General features: G+C 35.6%; 1 protein-coding gene across 4 annotated transcripts in view; it reads right to left on the bottom strand.

Moving 5' to 3' along the window:
- LOC137627709 (protein mono-ADP-ribosyltransferase PARP12-like) overlaps positions 1-15,693 on the bottom strand; it is a 51,291-nt gene that overhangs the window by 13,081 nt on the left and 22,517 nt on the right. Inside the window, exons 2-4 of one of the 4 annotated variants that reach the window (XM_068358954.1) lie at positions 12,573-12,657; positions 8,756-8,857; positions 8,631-8,707 (exon numbers count right to left, since the gene is read on the bottom strand). In XM_068358954.1, the coding sequence (XP_068215055.1) occupies positions 8,631-8,707; positions 8,756-8,857; positions 12,573-12,645 (252 nt within the window). In that variant the 5' untranslated portion in view covers positions 12,646-12,657. Of the gene's footprint in view, positions 1-8,630; positions 8,858-12,572; positions 12,658-15,693 lie in introns of all 4 variants that reach the window. The other 3 variants (XM_068358953.1, XM_068358952.1, XM_068358955.1) reach the window with 3 other exon arrangements.

Genomic DNA, 15,693 nt, shown 5'->3' with positions numbered 1-15,693 from the left:
CACTCAAAACTACACTGGGTAATTACACTTGAGTATTATTTAAAATTTACTGTGGTTCTTATCGGGATATGAACAGAATCTGATTCTAAATAATGGTGTTTGGAACAATACACTCTTTACAAAAATAAATATATTCTATATAGATTACAATACTTTGAAAAGAATTTACATAATAACAAAATAAATCTCTTGAATATTAAGTATGAACAAAACTTAGATTAGGACTAAAAAAAATTACGTTCTGAAAATTATATAATGTCTTGACTTCAAATGTTAAATCTAAATAAACCTTACACTAAGGCAAAAGAAATAATGCAATAAAAATTATACAAAAGCTTGAAATTAAATGTGAATAATACAATATTCAAGTTTACTACTCACGCCACGCCAGACGGGTCTTTCATTCAGCTAGCCCCGCCCATTCTTTGTCCCCGAAATAGAAAACGATAACATCCTATCACTAGGCCTTTCGCAAAATTTCCAAAGCACATGTACAGAATTTTTCAAAGCACATGTTGCTTAGCATTCTCTCTCAAACATGACGCAATACCTCATAAAATATAAAAGAACATTACCTTAGCCCTTGTTCATAACTCGCACGAATCCCACAACATTCTCAAATAGATTACGTAAGACCTCGTAACATACGTGAAATAAAAAGTTAATTCTTAAAACTAATGTAAATTTACATATACCAACTTGAGTAAAGAATGCAATCAAATTCACGACAAAAGTCATACGTAATTTGCATAAAATACTTACATCTAAATGAGAGGAGCTCATTTTAAGAGCTGCCTATTCGTTTCTTCAATGCATATTAGAAAACAATATAAAATATAAATAAAATCATTAATAAACTGTATTTACACTATACTACACCAGCTTCGTAAGATAGCTTCCCCCCCAAAAAAAAAATTATTTATTCTGCGTTTGAATCCATTGATTCAACCCAAGATAAACAATTTGCAACCACGGTGTCTTTACCTGATATATGCTTTACATTACTATAATACAGTTGCAAACATAATGACCACTTAGTTAACCTTTGATTATTATTTTTCATCTCATTCACAAAAGTTAAAGGATTATGATCGGATTATACTGTAATCTCTTCATTTTGTGGTTGATTCACATAAACCTCAAACTTGTTTATCGCTGTGACTAACGCTAGTAGTTCCTTTTCAACTGTTGAGTAGGCTTACTGATGTTTCTTTAGCTTCGACGACATGAAAAAAACATGATGAAGAATTCTTTCCTCGTGTTCTTGCAATAAGACAGCTCCAATCCCATTATCCCACGCATCCACTTGGATAAGGAATTTCTTGTTGAAATCGGGGGCTCTCAATAATGCTTTCAAAGTTAATTTGGCCTTTATCCTGTCGAAGGATTCCTAGCACTATTCGCTGGTCAATACAAATTTTTTCTTGGGGCTATTCAAATCCGTCAAAGGAGCGACTCCAGCCGAAAAGTTCGGACAAAAACATCGGTAGAATCTTACCATCCCTAAAAAGCATTGTTATTGCTTCCTCGTGGTGGGGGGGGGGGGGTCTTGCTTTCCTTATTACCTACATGTTAGCTTCTACCAGGGCAATTCGTTCTCTTCCTACTTCAAATCCCAAGTACCGAACTGTTGCCTTTCTAAATTCACTCTTCTTCAGGCTAATTGTCAGGTATGCTCCTGACAGCTTTTGAAATATCCTCTTCAGGATTTGGAGATGTTCTTCCCAGGTTGATGAATACACCACAATATCGTCGAGATATACGCCTACTCCTTCTATCGATCTTAGAAGGTTATCCATCACTCGTTGAGAAGTAGTGGGGGTGTTCATTAAACCAAAGGGCATGATAGTGTATTGATATAATCCAAACGGTATTATAAAAGCTGATAACAGTTTTGCTTTGTCGTCCAAAGGAATTTGATAATAACCTTTTAACAAGTCGATCTTGCAGATGAACCTCGCTTGTCTGATATTATCGAGTAGTTGGTCGATGAGCAACAATGGATAATTATTGGCCACACTAATCGATTTTAACTTTCAGTAGTCAGTAGGTCTAGAACTTTGTTCAGCTAATCCATTTTGTAACAAATAATCCACTTCTTTTCTCATGAATTCTTGGTGATACGGCGACAGTCGATAGGCGCGTTGTTTAAATGGTCTTTCCGTTATTTTGAGGTTTTCATATCCGTCGTCATCCTTCGTGGATGGTATGGTTTGCGTCATAAATTCTTGTGAGGCTTCAGTCTTGTTTTCGCTCAAGTAGGGTTTCAGTAGGTTGACATGTACATTCCTTTGATTTTTCCTTCGTCCTGGGGTTTCGATAACATAGGTCAGGTCAATGATCTTCAAAATCTTGAATGGTCCTTGAAACTTGTTAGTGAGTGGGAATCTCCTCATCGACAGGAAAACTAATACTTACTTACTTTCCCTATTTAAACTTTTCTTCACTTTTCCTTGACTCGTATTGAGGTTTTCTAAAGAAAATTTCCCTATCTTGCCAATCTTTTCCTCCAATTCTTGACATTTTCTCCATCCGTTTCCTCTCAATCCTTCCCTTTTTCTGCTAACATTTTAATCAGTCCTCGTACTTCTCGTCCAAATACCATTTCATTTGGGTTACATGCCATGCTTTCTTGATAAGCATTATGTACCTCGAATAACATCAGTGGTAGTTCAATGTCCCATTTATTCACCATCTTGTTGCTGAACTTCATTAACATACTTTTTATAGTATGATGAAGCCTCTCTAATGCACCTTGGGTCTCCGGATAATAGGCAGTTGATGGTTGTTGTTTTATATCCAACAGTTTCATTACGTCCTGAAATAATTTTGACGTGAAATTCGTTCCTCGCTCACTTTGAACGATTTCCGGTATACCAAACTTAGGGAAAAAGTCTAGTGACTTCTCGGCAACTATCTGGGCACTGATGTTCCTGACGGGTATGGCATCTGGGTATCTCGTTACTGGACACATCAATGTTAACATATATTTGTGACCTTTTTTTGTCCTTGGTAAAGGTCCTACAATGTCGATCATTACCATACAGAAGCGTTCTTCTTGCACTTCTATCGGGTGTAAGGGAGCTTTCTTAATGCACTTGTTCGGCTTTCCAGCCATTAAACATGCGTGACATGCACGGCAAAACTGGCTCACGTCTTTATACCCTTATGTCACGTCTCATGCGCGACACCGTTCACCTATCTTCCTAATGGTGCGGGAATTAATATCTGCCGATATATCACCCATTCAGCATTCCCGGGGATATCGGCGGTCTATGCTTCCTCATAAGCAACCCATCCTTAAGATAATAACAGGTCAGAGACCTCTGTGCCTCCGTCTCATACACCACACAGTACAATAACTCTGTTAACGTTGCATCCTTCCATTACAATACTATCAGCCTTTACCTACTCACTTGTCCTACTTCTAGCATTGAATTTTCTATTTCTTCCAAGTCCATTTCTTCTTTCTCCTCTTGTCCGCTCGGGCCTACTCGGGAGTTCTCTTCTTGCGTATAATCAAGAGAATTCGCTTCTTCTGAAAAAAAAAATCCTTCAAGTTCATTGTTCCTTCGATTTCTTTTTCTTATTTTTCAGCAGCCACTTTCTTCTTTATGCTCCTAGTCGTAACACAACTAAGAAACAGACGCAGGTAGTCCTTTTTGAGTTCAGTCATAGGATTATACCCCAAAGGTTTCTCCATTACAATGGGACAAGGCACGAACGGTGCTCCACCAACCTTATTATCCACACCTTCAACAGCTAATGAATCCTTTATTGCAAAGTCAAAACTACCTGTCACCAACTCGCATGAAAGTTTTAAACGGCAAATAGTGGTGACCTCCTCACCACCTATTCCCTTCAAAATAACAGTCACCTGTGAGAGACTCTTCCATCAACAGGTGTACTCCTCCTACCACCACACTATGTTTACAACTTGTGTCGCGCAATATCCTGACCAGGGTTCGTTCACTCCCGTCTATTGCTGCTAACATCTTCATAAATATATGATTTAGAGGCCCCCACACTGTTTGGGTTCATCCTGTTCGTAGTGTAAACGGAGGGTGGTTCATTTTCCTCTCCGTCCTTTCCCGATTGCTTATTTGTCTTCGTATTCTGTGAAGTCAAATTATCCTTAATCACTTGGGCGACTGCTTTCAGTTGGTTTGACCAACATTCCTTACAGATATGGCCGCTCTTGCCACAATTTAAACAGACAATATCAATCTTCTGTATGTCTTTCACGATACTTGAAGGAGGACAATTCAACGCTTATTGCTGTGGTACTATAACATTCTGCTTAGGGACGGTACCAGTGCTACTTCTGTTGTAACTGTTAAACTTGTTCCTGTGGTTATTACTGAACTGGTACCCATGGTTCAGCGAAAACTTGACACTTGGTCGAAACGATGGTTGAAACTTTGTGCTCGAGGAGGGTTTACAACTGATAATATTATAATCTTTACTCAGCGAAGCGGCTTTATCAAGTTTTTTCACATCTCTCTCTCAAGTTCGTACGACTGAGTTCAGGAATTCCTCGTAGATACTGCTCTAGTATTATCAAGTCTTTCAAATCAGCCATCTCCTTCACATTAGCAGCCTCTGTTCATCTCTTAAAACAATGTGGTACCTTATGAGCGTAATACAGGAAAGTTCTTTACTTGTCCTTTATCAAACTTCAGAACCTTTCATTATAATATTCAGGTGCCATCTGATACACATGCAGCCACTCATCTTCACTTCTTGATACTTCAGCCTCTGGTCCTGAGATAAGAATAAGTAAGCACTGCGGCCCTTCCCAAAGAGCACACTCTGCAATAGCATGGAGCATTTATCTTCTGGCCATTTCATCATCGCTGCGACCGTTTAAAAATGATTGAAGAACTCATCTTGACTCTTCTATGAACCTTGGAATTAACCTCTGGGCTTCCAAAACATTAAACAGGGTTCGTGCCTAGCAGGAGTCGTCTCGGTTTGTGTTGTCAGTTGGGCATGGGCGTGCAACAGCTCTAACGCCCCCCGCACATACCTCGCTTCTTCCATCTCTTTTTCTTCCTTCTAGCCTTGCTTCCATTTCTTTCGCACATTGTCTTTCTTCTTTCTCTTCATCTTCTTGCCTTGCTTCCATTTCTTTCGCACGTTGTCTTTCTTCTCTCTCTTCTTCTCGCCTTGGTTTCATTAACCTTGCATGTTTTGCAATCTCTCATGCTTTTTCTCATTCTTTTTCTTCCCTTTTCTTCTCCTTTGCTATCATCTTCAACTTGATAAAATTCTGCAACACTGCAATTTGTCAAACCTCAGCCACTAAATCCTTATCTGCTTTTATGCCTTTAGTTTGAGGGTCAAACAGTTTTTGCTTCGCTAAAAATCCTTCCTCTAACAGTTCACAAGCAGCCACAATATTCTCTACCGACAACTTTCCCGAGTTTATCAACTCTTCTAAGGCTAGACACTTGATTTGGGTCTTAATCATCCCACTCGTTGCATGGCCACATCCTGAACAATTGGGTTATTCTTGTAATTTAATAGTATTAAATTCCTATCCAAGAATATATTCAATCAATACACAAAATCTTATCAACACTGTACTACTCAAAGCCTTCAAGCAAAACACGACCCTGTTATCAACAATATTTGAAACAAACTCGCTCGATCCCAAGGGTCTGGGCACCAAAAAATATATCACAGCTCCCTGGTCTGGGCACTAAAAATATGTTATACTATGGCTCATGACTGGGAACCAGATATATAATATATATACTATGACTGGCAAGTTAATCAACCTCTCGAATTCCAAACTCACTTGCATGCTTTTACATTAAAACTGTTGCACTTTAAAATATTAATACACAAATTCTGAGACAGTTAAATAACTCCCAGACAGCAATATATAAAACACTGAATATCCAAAGGTCTCTTAAGTACACTCAAAACTAAACAGGGTAATTACTCTTTAGTATTTAAAACTTACTGTGGTTCTTAACAGGATACAAGCGGAATCTGATTCTAAACAATGGTGATTGGTATAATACACTCTTTACCAAAATAAATATATTCTATATAAATTACAACACTTTCAAATGAATTTACATAATAACAAAATAAATCACTTGAATATTAAGTCTGAACAAAACTTGGATTAAGACAAAAAATGTTACGATCTGAAAATTATAGGATCTCTTGACTTTAAATGTTAAATCTAAATAAACCTTAGACTAAGACAAAAGAAATACTGCAATGAAAATTATACAATAGCTTGAAACTAAATCTGAATAAGACAATATTCAAGTTTGATACTTAATGAAAATAGATAACCAGATCATGATACAAAATGTAACCTTCCTAGAGGGCAGTTTACTAAACTTTACACTCACCCTAATACAATGAATTCAAAATCACTGTTTCGTCTTACGCATTTTTTCGACACACAATTTACTTTGGGGCACAGTCACTTAGGAGAGGACACACTATACATTCTGAACACTTTTAAAAAAAATACACTGGGTTGCATGCAAGAGTGAAGCGAGGTGAGGAGATGACAATCTAAAAGCCGGTAATCTCTATCGCTATCTGTCTATGTAAACCTGGTGTCCCCTTTTTATATGATATTCAGCTACTTTCAGAAACTTCCCGGACTGAGGTCTGGAAGCGTGGGGGGCCGAGCAATGCGTCCGAGTTGCCAAGTATCGCTCTCCCAAACGCTACTCATGCCATGCCAGACGGCTCTCTCAGTCAGCTAGCTCAGCCCACCCTTTGTCCCCAGAATTAAAAGAAAAGATAACATCCTATCACTAGGCCTTTCACAAAATTTCCAAAGCACATGTAAAGAATTTTCCAAAGCACATGTTACTAAGCATTCTCTCTCAAACATGACACAATACCTCATAAAATACAAAAGAACATTACCTAAGCCTTTGGTCATATCTCGCACGAATCCCACAACACTCTCAAATAGATTACGTAAGACTTCGTAACAAACATATGTGAAATAAAAAGTTAATTATTAAAAATAACGTATATTTACATATACTAACTTGAATAAAGAATACAACGAAATTCACAACAAAAGTTTTTACGTAATTTACGTAAAATACTTACCTCTACATGAGAGGAGCTCATTTTAAGAGCTGGCTATTCGTCTCTTCAACGCATATATGAAAACAATATAAAATATAAATAAAATCATTAATAAACTGTATTTACTTATATCACATAAAGATAGTGACAAAATTCCAATTGAGTAACGGGTTGGAGAGGGAGACCCCATTTCTCCTAAATCATTCACAGCATGCCATAAAAATGTTTTTCAGAATTTTGATTAGGAAAATGTAGGAGTTAACATTAATGTGGAATACCTTAATAATTAAAGATTTACAAATGACATAGGTCTATTTAGTGAATCATGGGAGGAATTGCAAAAGATGATAGATTTGAATAAAGTAGAAATGTAGGACTGAAAATGAATATGAATAAAACTAAGATAATGTTCAATGAAAAGGGAGAAACAACCAATATGGGTTATGAATGAACATCTAGAGATTATTATTGAATATACGTATTCATGACAGACAGTTAGTGTTTCCCTGGGAAATAAGACAGAAGTTAAAAGAAGGATAAGCATGGGAGGGTGAGCTTTTGTTAAACGAAATAAGATTATGAAATGTAATATGCTACTCTCTCTAAATAGACAAGTGTTTAATCAGATGGCCCTATGAGGGTCAACTTATGTATCAGATTCTTGGAGTCTTACTAAAGCCTTAGAACATAAACTAGTTACAGCTAGAACAACTTGGATATAAGAGCTAACTAAAGTACAGGATATTTCAACATCATTTAAAAAAAGAAATGGATATGGGCAGGAGGCCATATAATGAGAATGACAGATTATAGGTGGTCAAGAAAAATAACAGAATGGGCCCCTAGAAATTGCAAATGAAGCAGGCGAAGGAAGAAAATACAAGGGATCGATGAGTTTAGATAATTTGCCTGAATAGATTATCATAGTAAGAGCATAAACAGATGCAAGTAGCAAGACATGCATGAGGCCTTCGTCTTGCCGTGGACTAGTTACGGCAGATGATGATGATATATACTGTATATACTATACACACTTCTTTTAACATTTCACCACTATTTTGAAGTTTGCTATGACGTATCGACTTGAATTCACCCAGTGGTGACTTGGTAAGAGAGGCAAGTATTCTTATTACAGGGGTCAGTGCATATTCACACAAAATTTTTTATTTTCGATTGTATCTCTGTTACCTAACCCTTAGGAGTATGAAGGATACTATTGTTTTAAAGCATTTTAATGAAATTAAAGTAATTGCTCCATGATAAAACAATAAAACGTTCAATATACCACCAAGTCAGTTGGTAAACTCCTATGGTTTATCCTGGAAAGAATATCTTCTTAAATGAAAGGTGGAAACTATAAAATTCAAAAATTCATGGAGTTGCAAAATTAGATGCAAAGAAGTAAAATGCGTTAGAAAGTATACTATCATCAGTAAGCTGAAAAGAATCGTGTGTACCATCTAAGACGAATTGTATGTTGTAACCACCTAAAGAGTTTACATGATCAGTGGTATGAGGATAACCAATTACTTTCAATTTTGAAAATAACTGACCTCCATGTAGCCAGTGCCTCTTCCCCTTCCTCTTCCACTGACTTCTGTACCTCTTTTTCCTCTTCCTCTTCCACTACCTTCTCTATCTCCTCTTCCTCTTCCTCTTCCTCTTCCTCTTCCACTACCTTCTCTATCTCCTCTTCCTCTTCCTCTTCCTCTTCCTCTGCCTCTGGCTATCCCTTGGATGATGGGAAAATTTGTCTCGGGATTCAAGGTGGTTCCTTTCACTATAAACATGAAGATAACTATCATTAGTATTTAAAATATTTGTAAAATCAAATATTTATAAACAACTAACCAAATTGGGAAATTATCAAATAATCACATGGGACAAGGGGGAAAAATTATGCATGTTCATTTCGATCAACCTAATGTAAATTCTTTATATTTGTTTGTTTTAAATCAACTAACAAAAAGCAGATTATCAATAAAGTGAGACTGAGAAAAACAAAACAGGAAAGAAAATATCAACGAGACATTAAAAATAAAACTGTTATTGTACAAAAATACTTTCAGCATTGCATCTTAAACTGGAATACTTCTTTGAAAACTTCTGTTATCAATGTAATTACAAAGGAAAAGTAAATTTCAGGAATTGAGTTATATTTGTACAAGTTATTATGTGTATTAACTGATGGGGCTCCAGCAGTGATAAGCGAGCAGAATGGATTGGTGCAGTTACTAATAGAGCACATTGGACAGCGAAAATACGAACTGAAACAGGTTCATGGCATAATACGTCTGAATGATTTGTGCGGAAAAGAACTATACTTTGATCATGTAATGAAAGTTGTAGTTTCTACGGTCACTTCCATCAGGTCAAGTTTGGCTTTGCATCAATGACTATTCAAATAATTTCTTGATAAAATTGAAGCAGAATATAACGATTTAGTGTTTTTAACTCAAGTCATGTGGTTAATCAGGAGAAATACAGTTCAAAGATTTCTAAATCTGGAAGAAATTGAAAATGCCGATTGGCTTTGTAATTTGTTATCATTTATAAGTCGTTTAAATAACATGAATCATAAACTTTAAGTGCATAACCAGTTTATTTCTCGGCTAGACAACTATGTGATAGCTTTTGAATATAAACTAAAATTGCTTCAGTCACAGACAAAGAAGAGATATGGCATTTCCCAAACTACAAACTTGTGCGTGAGGAAGACAAAGTTTGCAATAGACATGAATACTTTGCAACAGAATTAGGAAAAAATGTGAAGGCTTCGAAAGCCAATTTGAGGACTTCGAAAAAGAAATCAATGATTTGACCCATTTTCTGTATATCCTGCTGTAGTGGAATTCAAAGCACAATTTCCATTGATTGATCTTCAGAATATTGACAGCCTTCGTACAAAATATAATGATTGGGACCTGTTCAACTTTTATAATTATTTTGCCAAAGATCAATTTCCATGTTCAAGAAGCAAAACTATTATTTAAGCAAGCTTATTTGGCTTTACCTACATATGTGAACAAACATTTAGTCTGTTTAACCAGAACAAATAAAGAATTCGTACCAGGCTAAGACAAGTGAGGAAAATTTGCCCTTTGTTTCAAAATTGGCAACCATAAATTTCCACCATAACAGGAAAAAGTTTTGCTTTAATATCAGAATAAAAATAAATCCCCGTGAGCAACGCTTTTTTTTCCATTAAACACCTCCTAACTATTTATTACACTTCATGTAAAATCTATGGGACCTCAATTAGCTATATGTCTGAGGACATTTTCCAAGTAGCCCAAAATGGTTGTACAAACCTACTTTAAATCTTATTAAATTAATATGGAAAAACAATTTCAGGCTGTGACTGTAACATCATTAGATTCTATGAAAATGTTAAAAGTTTCCAACCCTTAGTTCAGAAATCTCAAGAATGGCTCAGTTCCATTTGTTGTTATTTCCTATTTCTTTTTGGCACAACATGGCCAAATGAAGCAAAATAAAGCCTCTTGAATAATCTACATACATAAGAAGTGATCTCAGATTAGATGTGAAATTCCCAATTAGGCCCTATAAAAAAAGGAAATAGCAAGAGAGGGTAATACTAACCATGAGGCTTGTTTCTAATCCAACCAAAAGATAGATGTAACTTTAATATACTGTTACATTTGTGAAAGTCACATATATGGAGAAAGGCTCGCAGTGATTCAAATATAAAAATTGAATTCAATGTGGATATCAATTGCAGAATTGAAATCAACTTATACCTCGCGTGAGAGTCAAATTAACTGGTTCCTTCTGTATCAATATCAAACAAACAGACTTGACTCAAGTCCAGGGTAGATACACTTATCTGATGCAATTGCCCTTTAGGTACAATTTATTTAAAATGTATAATTAAATTGATGTTAAAAAGCAACTGAGACAATACTGAAAAATAGCGACATGTGAATCTTGACAGAAAATTTACTTTTTGCGAAACTCACGAAGTCTGTCTCTTCTTCAATTGCAGAAAAGAAAAATGGCTTATTGGGAAAGTCTTTAAAGATTTTCGATGATCAATCTATTCGGAAAAAGTGTTTTCATTCTTTCATTCTCCTTGTTTCGAGTACTGTTCTCCCATCCCGTCTTCAGTTGCTGAATCTCATCCTATTTTGTTGTACAGGAACTTGTGGTTAATTAAATTTTTCATTCCTGATATATATATATATATATATATATATATATATATATATATATATATATATATGTAGTTAATTAAATTTTTCATTCCTGATATATATATATATATATATATATATATATATATATATATATATATATATGTGTGTGTGTGTGTGTATATATATATATATATATATATATATATATATATATATATATATATATATATATATATTAATCTTTGCATTGGTTTTTTCAATTACTTTGTTATGCATGTTGTATAAGATTTTCCATAATTTTGACCATCCTTTCCATTGGGATTATCCCGGACACTACGATCCTTTTCGTAATGCTATGTATGCAGTCAATTCTACTACTGCAGTCATGCTTTCTCCAACATGAGGCTCCATGAGGCTCAATACTACATGGTATTCTAGAAGTCTTATTCCAGCTCTGACCAAGGTGTGGAATAATCTTCCTAATCAGGTTGTTGATTCGGTGGAACTTCAAAAGTTCAAACTTGCAGCAAAGGCTTTTATGTTGAATAGGTTGACATATGTCATTTTTTTATAGTTTGTTGTTACTAATGTTGTACTATTCTTAATATATTTTAGTTTAATTGTTCATTACTTCTCTTGTAGTTCATTTCCTTTCCTCACTGGGATATTCTTTTTCTGGGGGAGCCCTTGGGCATATAGCAAGTAACAATAATAACAATACGTTAAAATAACATTTAACGACTAAGGTAACATTCCGTAATTGAAAATATTTCTTTATTACTTGAAATAATACGAGTTAAAAAGGACCAAATAACAATCATTGAAATCCAGTACCTGCCAAAATTCAATGACCTTGTCAACTTTATTATACTCTTGAAACTTAGTAACATCCAATGCCACATGTAACATCTAACGGCATAAGTAACATTTAGTGATGTAAATATAATTCAGAATGATGTAGGTACTAACATCCAATAACCAGAACTCTAAAAAACAGGTCTTATTTAATTATTTAAGTAATAATCAATGGTCCATGGGAATTAAATGTCATGACCTAAAACTATTTGGCACATACAGATTTATGATTCAGATCCAATTTTTGGCATTATCAACATTCACAGTCTTAGGTCACACTTAGTAACACAGTAACTGATATTCAATGACCTATGTCCAGTGACCAAAGTAACATTAAATGACAAAAACCACACATAATGACCCAAACCTAACATGCAATAAGAAACACCTTTTACATCTAGATTAAAGTAACACACAATTACAATGGCAACTCTGAATGAGTTGATGTCAGATGAAGGATAATGAAAAGGAAAATAAACTTACTTTGTGTGAGCATATCCCGAACTGCAAAAGCGTGATGCTGGAGTTCTTCTTTCGTGTAGTTTCTTTCAGCCATCCCGCTGTTTGTCTGAAAAATGAAAGCAATGGCTATACGACAACATTCAACATATCTCGACATTGTTAGTTACACCACACATAGATTTGAAGTAGCTTTTGTGATTATCATATTTCAGTTTTAAAATCCATTTGGGTTTTTTCTTCCATTTAATAAATAACTTATTAACATTCTATTCTATTATGTCACAGTCCTTTATATTTTAGTTTATAGTAATCCCCTTTTTTTCAATCAGCAGTTTTGGCTGGACCAGTTTACATATACTTTATTTGAGCCTTGTCTGGGCCATGGAAAGAGGAACAAACAGTTGTTCTTCTGAATTAAGTCTATTGTCATCAATTGGAAGTTCCATTTTCGTTGTCGACATTATTCTAAAGCTGGTGGAGAATACATATAAAATTTGAGCAATAATAATATGATACCACGATGACTTAAATAACACCACCATCATCACTACTCCAACAGCAACAATAATAATAACATATATTACAAGCAATAAAGTGCACTTAATGTTTTATGATATAACTACTTAATTCATAAACCTAGATTAGAGAGAGAGAGAGAGAGAGAGAGAGAGAGAGAGAGAGAGAGAGAGAGAGAGAGAGAGAGAGAGAGAGAGAGAGAGAGAGGCAAGAGCGTAATTGTGTGGGGGTTGGGGAGAGGAGATTAATGGTAAGGTGGTTACCACGTCCCACACAAGCACTTGCCGCATGCACGAGGATTTCACTGATGTATATAAATAAAACAGAGCAAAACGTATCGAACATAGTATCGACAAGAATATACGGAGAGGGTCAAGACACCGAATTCCTACCATAAAGACAATACATACCATACTCAACATCGGGACAGGCAACCTTCATTCCTCAGTTGTACGACTATAAGTCTAAATGTGAAGCTCATGTGTGTGTGTGTGTGTGTGTGTGTGTGTGTGTGTGTGTCGGACCTTACACATAAAGAGACATGCAAGCAGATGTGAGCACTTCCCAAGCCAATGCCACTTATATCCTTTTCACTACTCACTCATAGATGAACATTATTCTTTTCATATATATATATATATATATATATATATATATATATATATATATATATATATATATATATATATATATATATATATATATATATATATATATATATATATATATATATACAGTATATATATATATATATATATATATATATATAGATTACTAAGAGAGGATGGACAGGCGAACTTTGGCATGGCAATGAGTTTCTCTAGGCAAGAGGTAATGAATGCACTGAGGAAGATGAAGAATGGGAAGGCAACTGGGCCAGACATGATTCCTGTGGAGGCATGGAAAGCATTAGGGGATGAAGGAGTAGATATACTGTATGACCTCATGATAAAGATTTTTGAGCAGGAAAAGATACCAAATGAGTGGCGAGGGAGTATATTGATCCCAATCTTCAAAGGGAAAGGTGATGTCCAAGAGTGTGGGAATTACAGAGGTATTAAATTGATGTCCCACACTTTGAAGATACTGGAAAGGATGATAGATGCCAGACTAAGAGAAGAAGTAGAAATAGGTAAAGAGCAGATGGGATTCATGAAGGGTAGGGGAACAACAGATGGTGTATTTTGTCTGAGGCAACTAATGGAGAAATTCCGGGAAAAGCAGAGAGACCTGCATGTGGTATTCATTGACCTTGAAAAGGCTTATGACCGAGTCCCAAGACAAGAGGTGTGGAGGAGTCTGAGGGAGAGGAGGGTACCAGAGAAGTACGTTCGACTGATACAAGAGATGTACCGTAATGTATTTACTAGAGTGAGGAGCAGTACTGGGGAGACAGAGGGCTTTGAGGTGAGAGTAGGATTACACCAAGGGTCAGCTCTGAGCCCATTTATCTTTAACATAGTGATGGACGTTTTAATAGAAGAGGTAAGGGAGGCAGTACCATGGAACATATTGTTTGCAGATGATATTGTTCTGTGCGCAGAGAGCATGGAAGATCTGGAAATGAAATTGGAAAGATGGAGGCAAGTACTGGAGGACAGAGGAATGAGAATAAGTAGATCTAAGACAGAATATATGTGTACCACCAGTGAGGGGGATGATAGAGAAAATATTCAGCTTAGGGGAGAACAGATAAAGAGAGTTGATAAGTTTAAGTATTTGGGATCATTTGTTAATGCTGGAGGAGGTATGGAAGATGAAGTTAAACATCGGGTACAGGCAGGCTGGAACAACTGGAGAGCAGACTCAGGAGTTCTTTGCGACAAAAGAATACCACTGAGATTGAAAGGAAAATTTCATAAGACAGTGGTAAGAACAGCAATGCTGTATGGAACAGAAACAGCAAGCATGAGGAAGACAGAGGAGAAGAAGATGGATGTGGCAGAAATGAGAATGCTTAGGTGGATGTCTGGGGTGACAAGAGAGGATCGGATAAGAAATGACTACATAAGGGGGACAACAAAGGTGGTGGAAATATCAAAGAAAGTGCAGGAAGGGAGGCTGAGATGGTATGGACACCTGATGAGGAGAGATGAGGACCACGTTGGGAGACATACTATGGAGATGGAGGGTCAAGGAAGAAGAAGAAGAGGGAGACCAAGAAAGAGATGGAGGGACTGTGTCAGAGGAGATTTACAGGAGAAGGGGATTGATGAGGCAGAAGCGCAGAATAGAAAAAGATGGAAACGGCTCATCCGCAACGGCGACCCCATATAAAAATGGGAACCAGCTGGGAAGAAGAAGAAGATATATATATATATATATATATATATATATATATATATATATATACAGTATATATATATATATATATATATATATATATATATATATATATATATATATAGCCACTTATATCCTTTTCACTACTCACTCATAGATGAACATCATTCTTTTCATATATATATATATATATATATATATATATATATATATATATATATATATACATACATACATATATATATATATATATATATATATATATATATATATATATATGCAGAAGAACCACAGGGAAAATGAAAATACGAAATATACGATTAAGTCCTGACTAGTTTCGTGA

This window comes from Palaemon carinicauda, chromosome 35 (assembly GCF_036898095.1).
Source record: "Palaemon carinicauda isolate YSFRI2023 chromosome 35, ASM3689809v2, whole genome shotgun sequence".
Lineage (NCBI taxonomy): Eukaryota > Metazoa > Arthropoda > Malacostraca > Decapoda > Palaemonidae > Palaemon > Palaemon carinicauda.
Note: the sequence above shows the minus strand (reverse complement) of the source record. Positions and strands in the feature narration are given on the sequence as shown.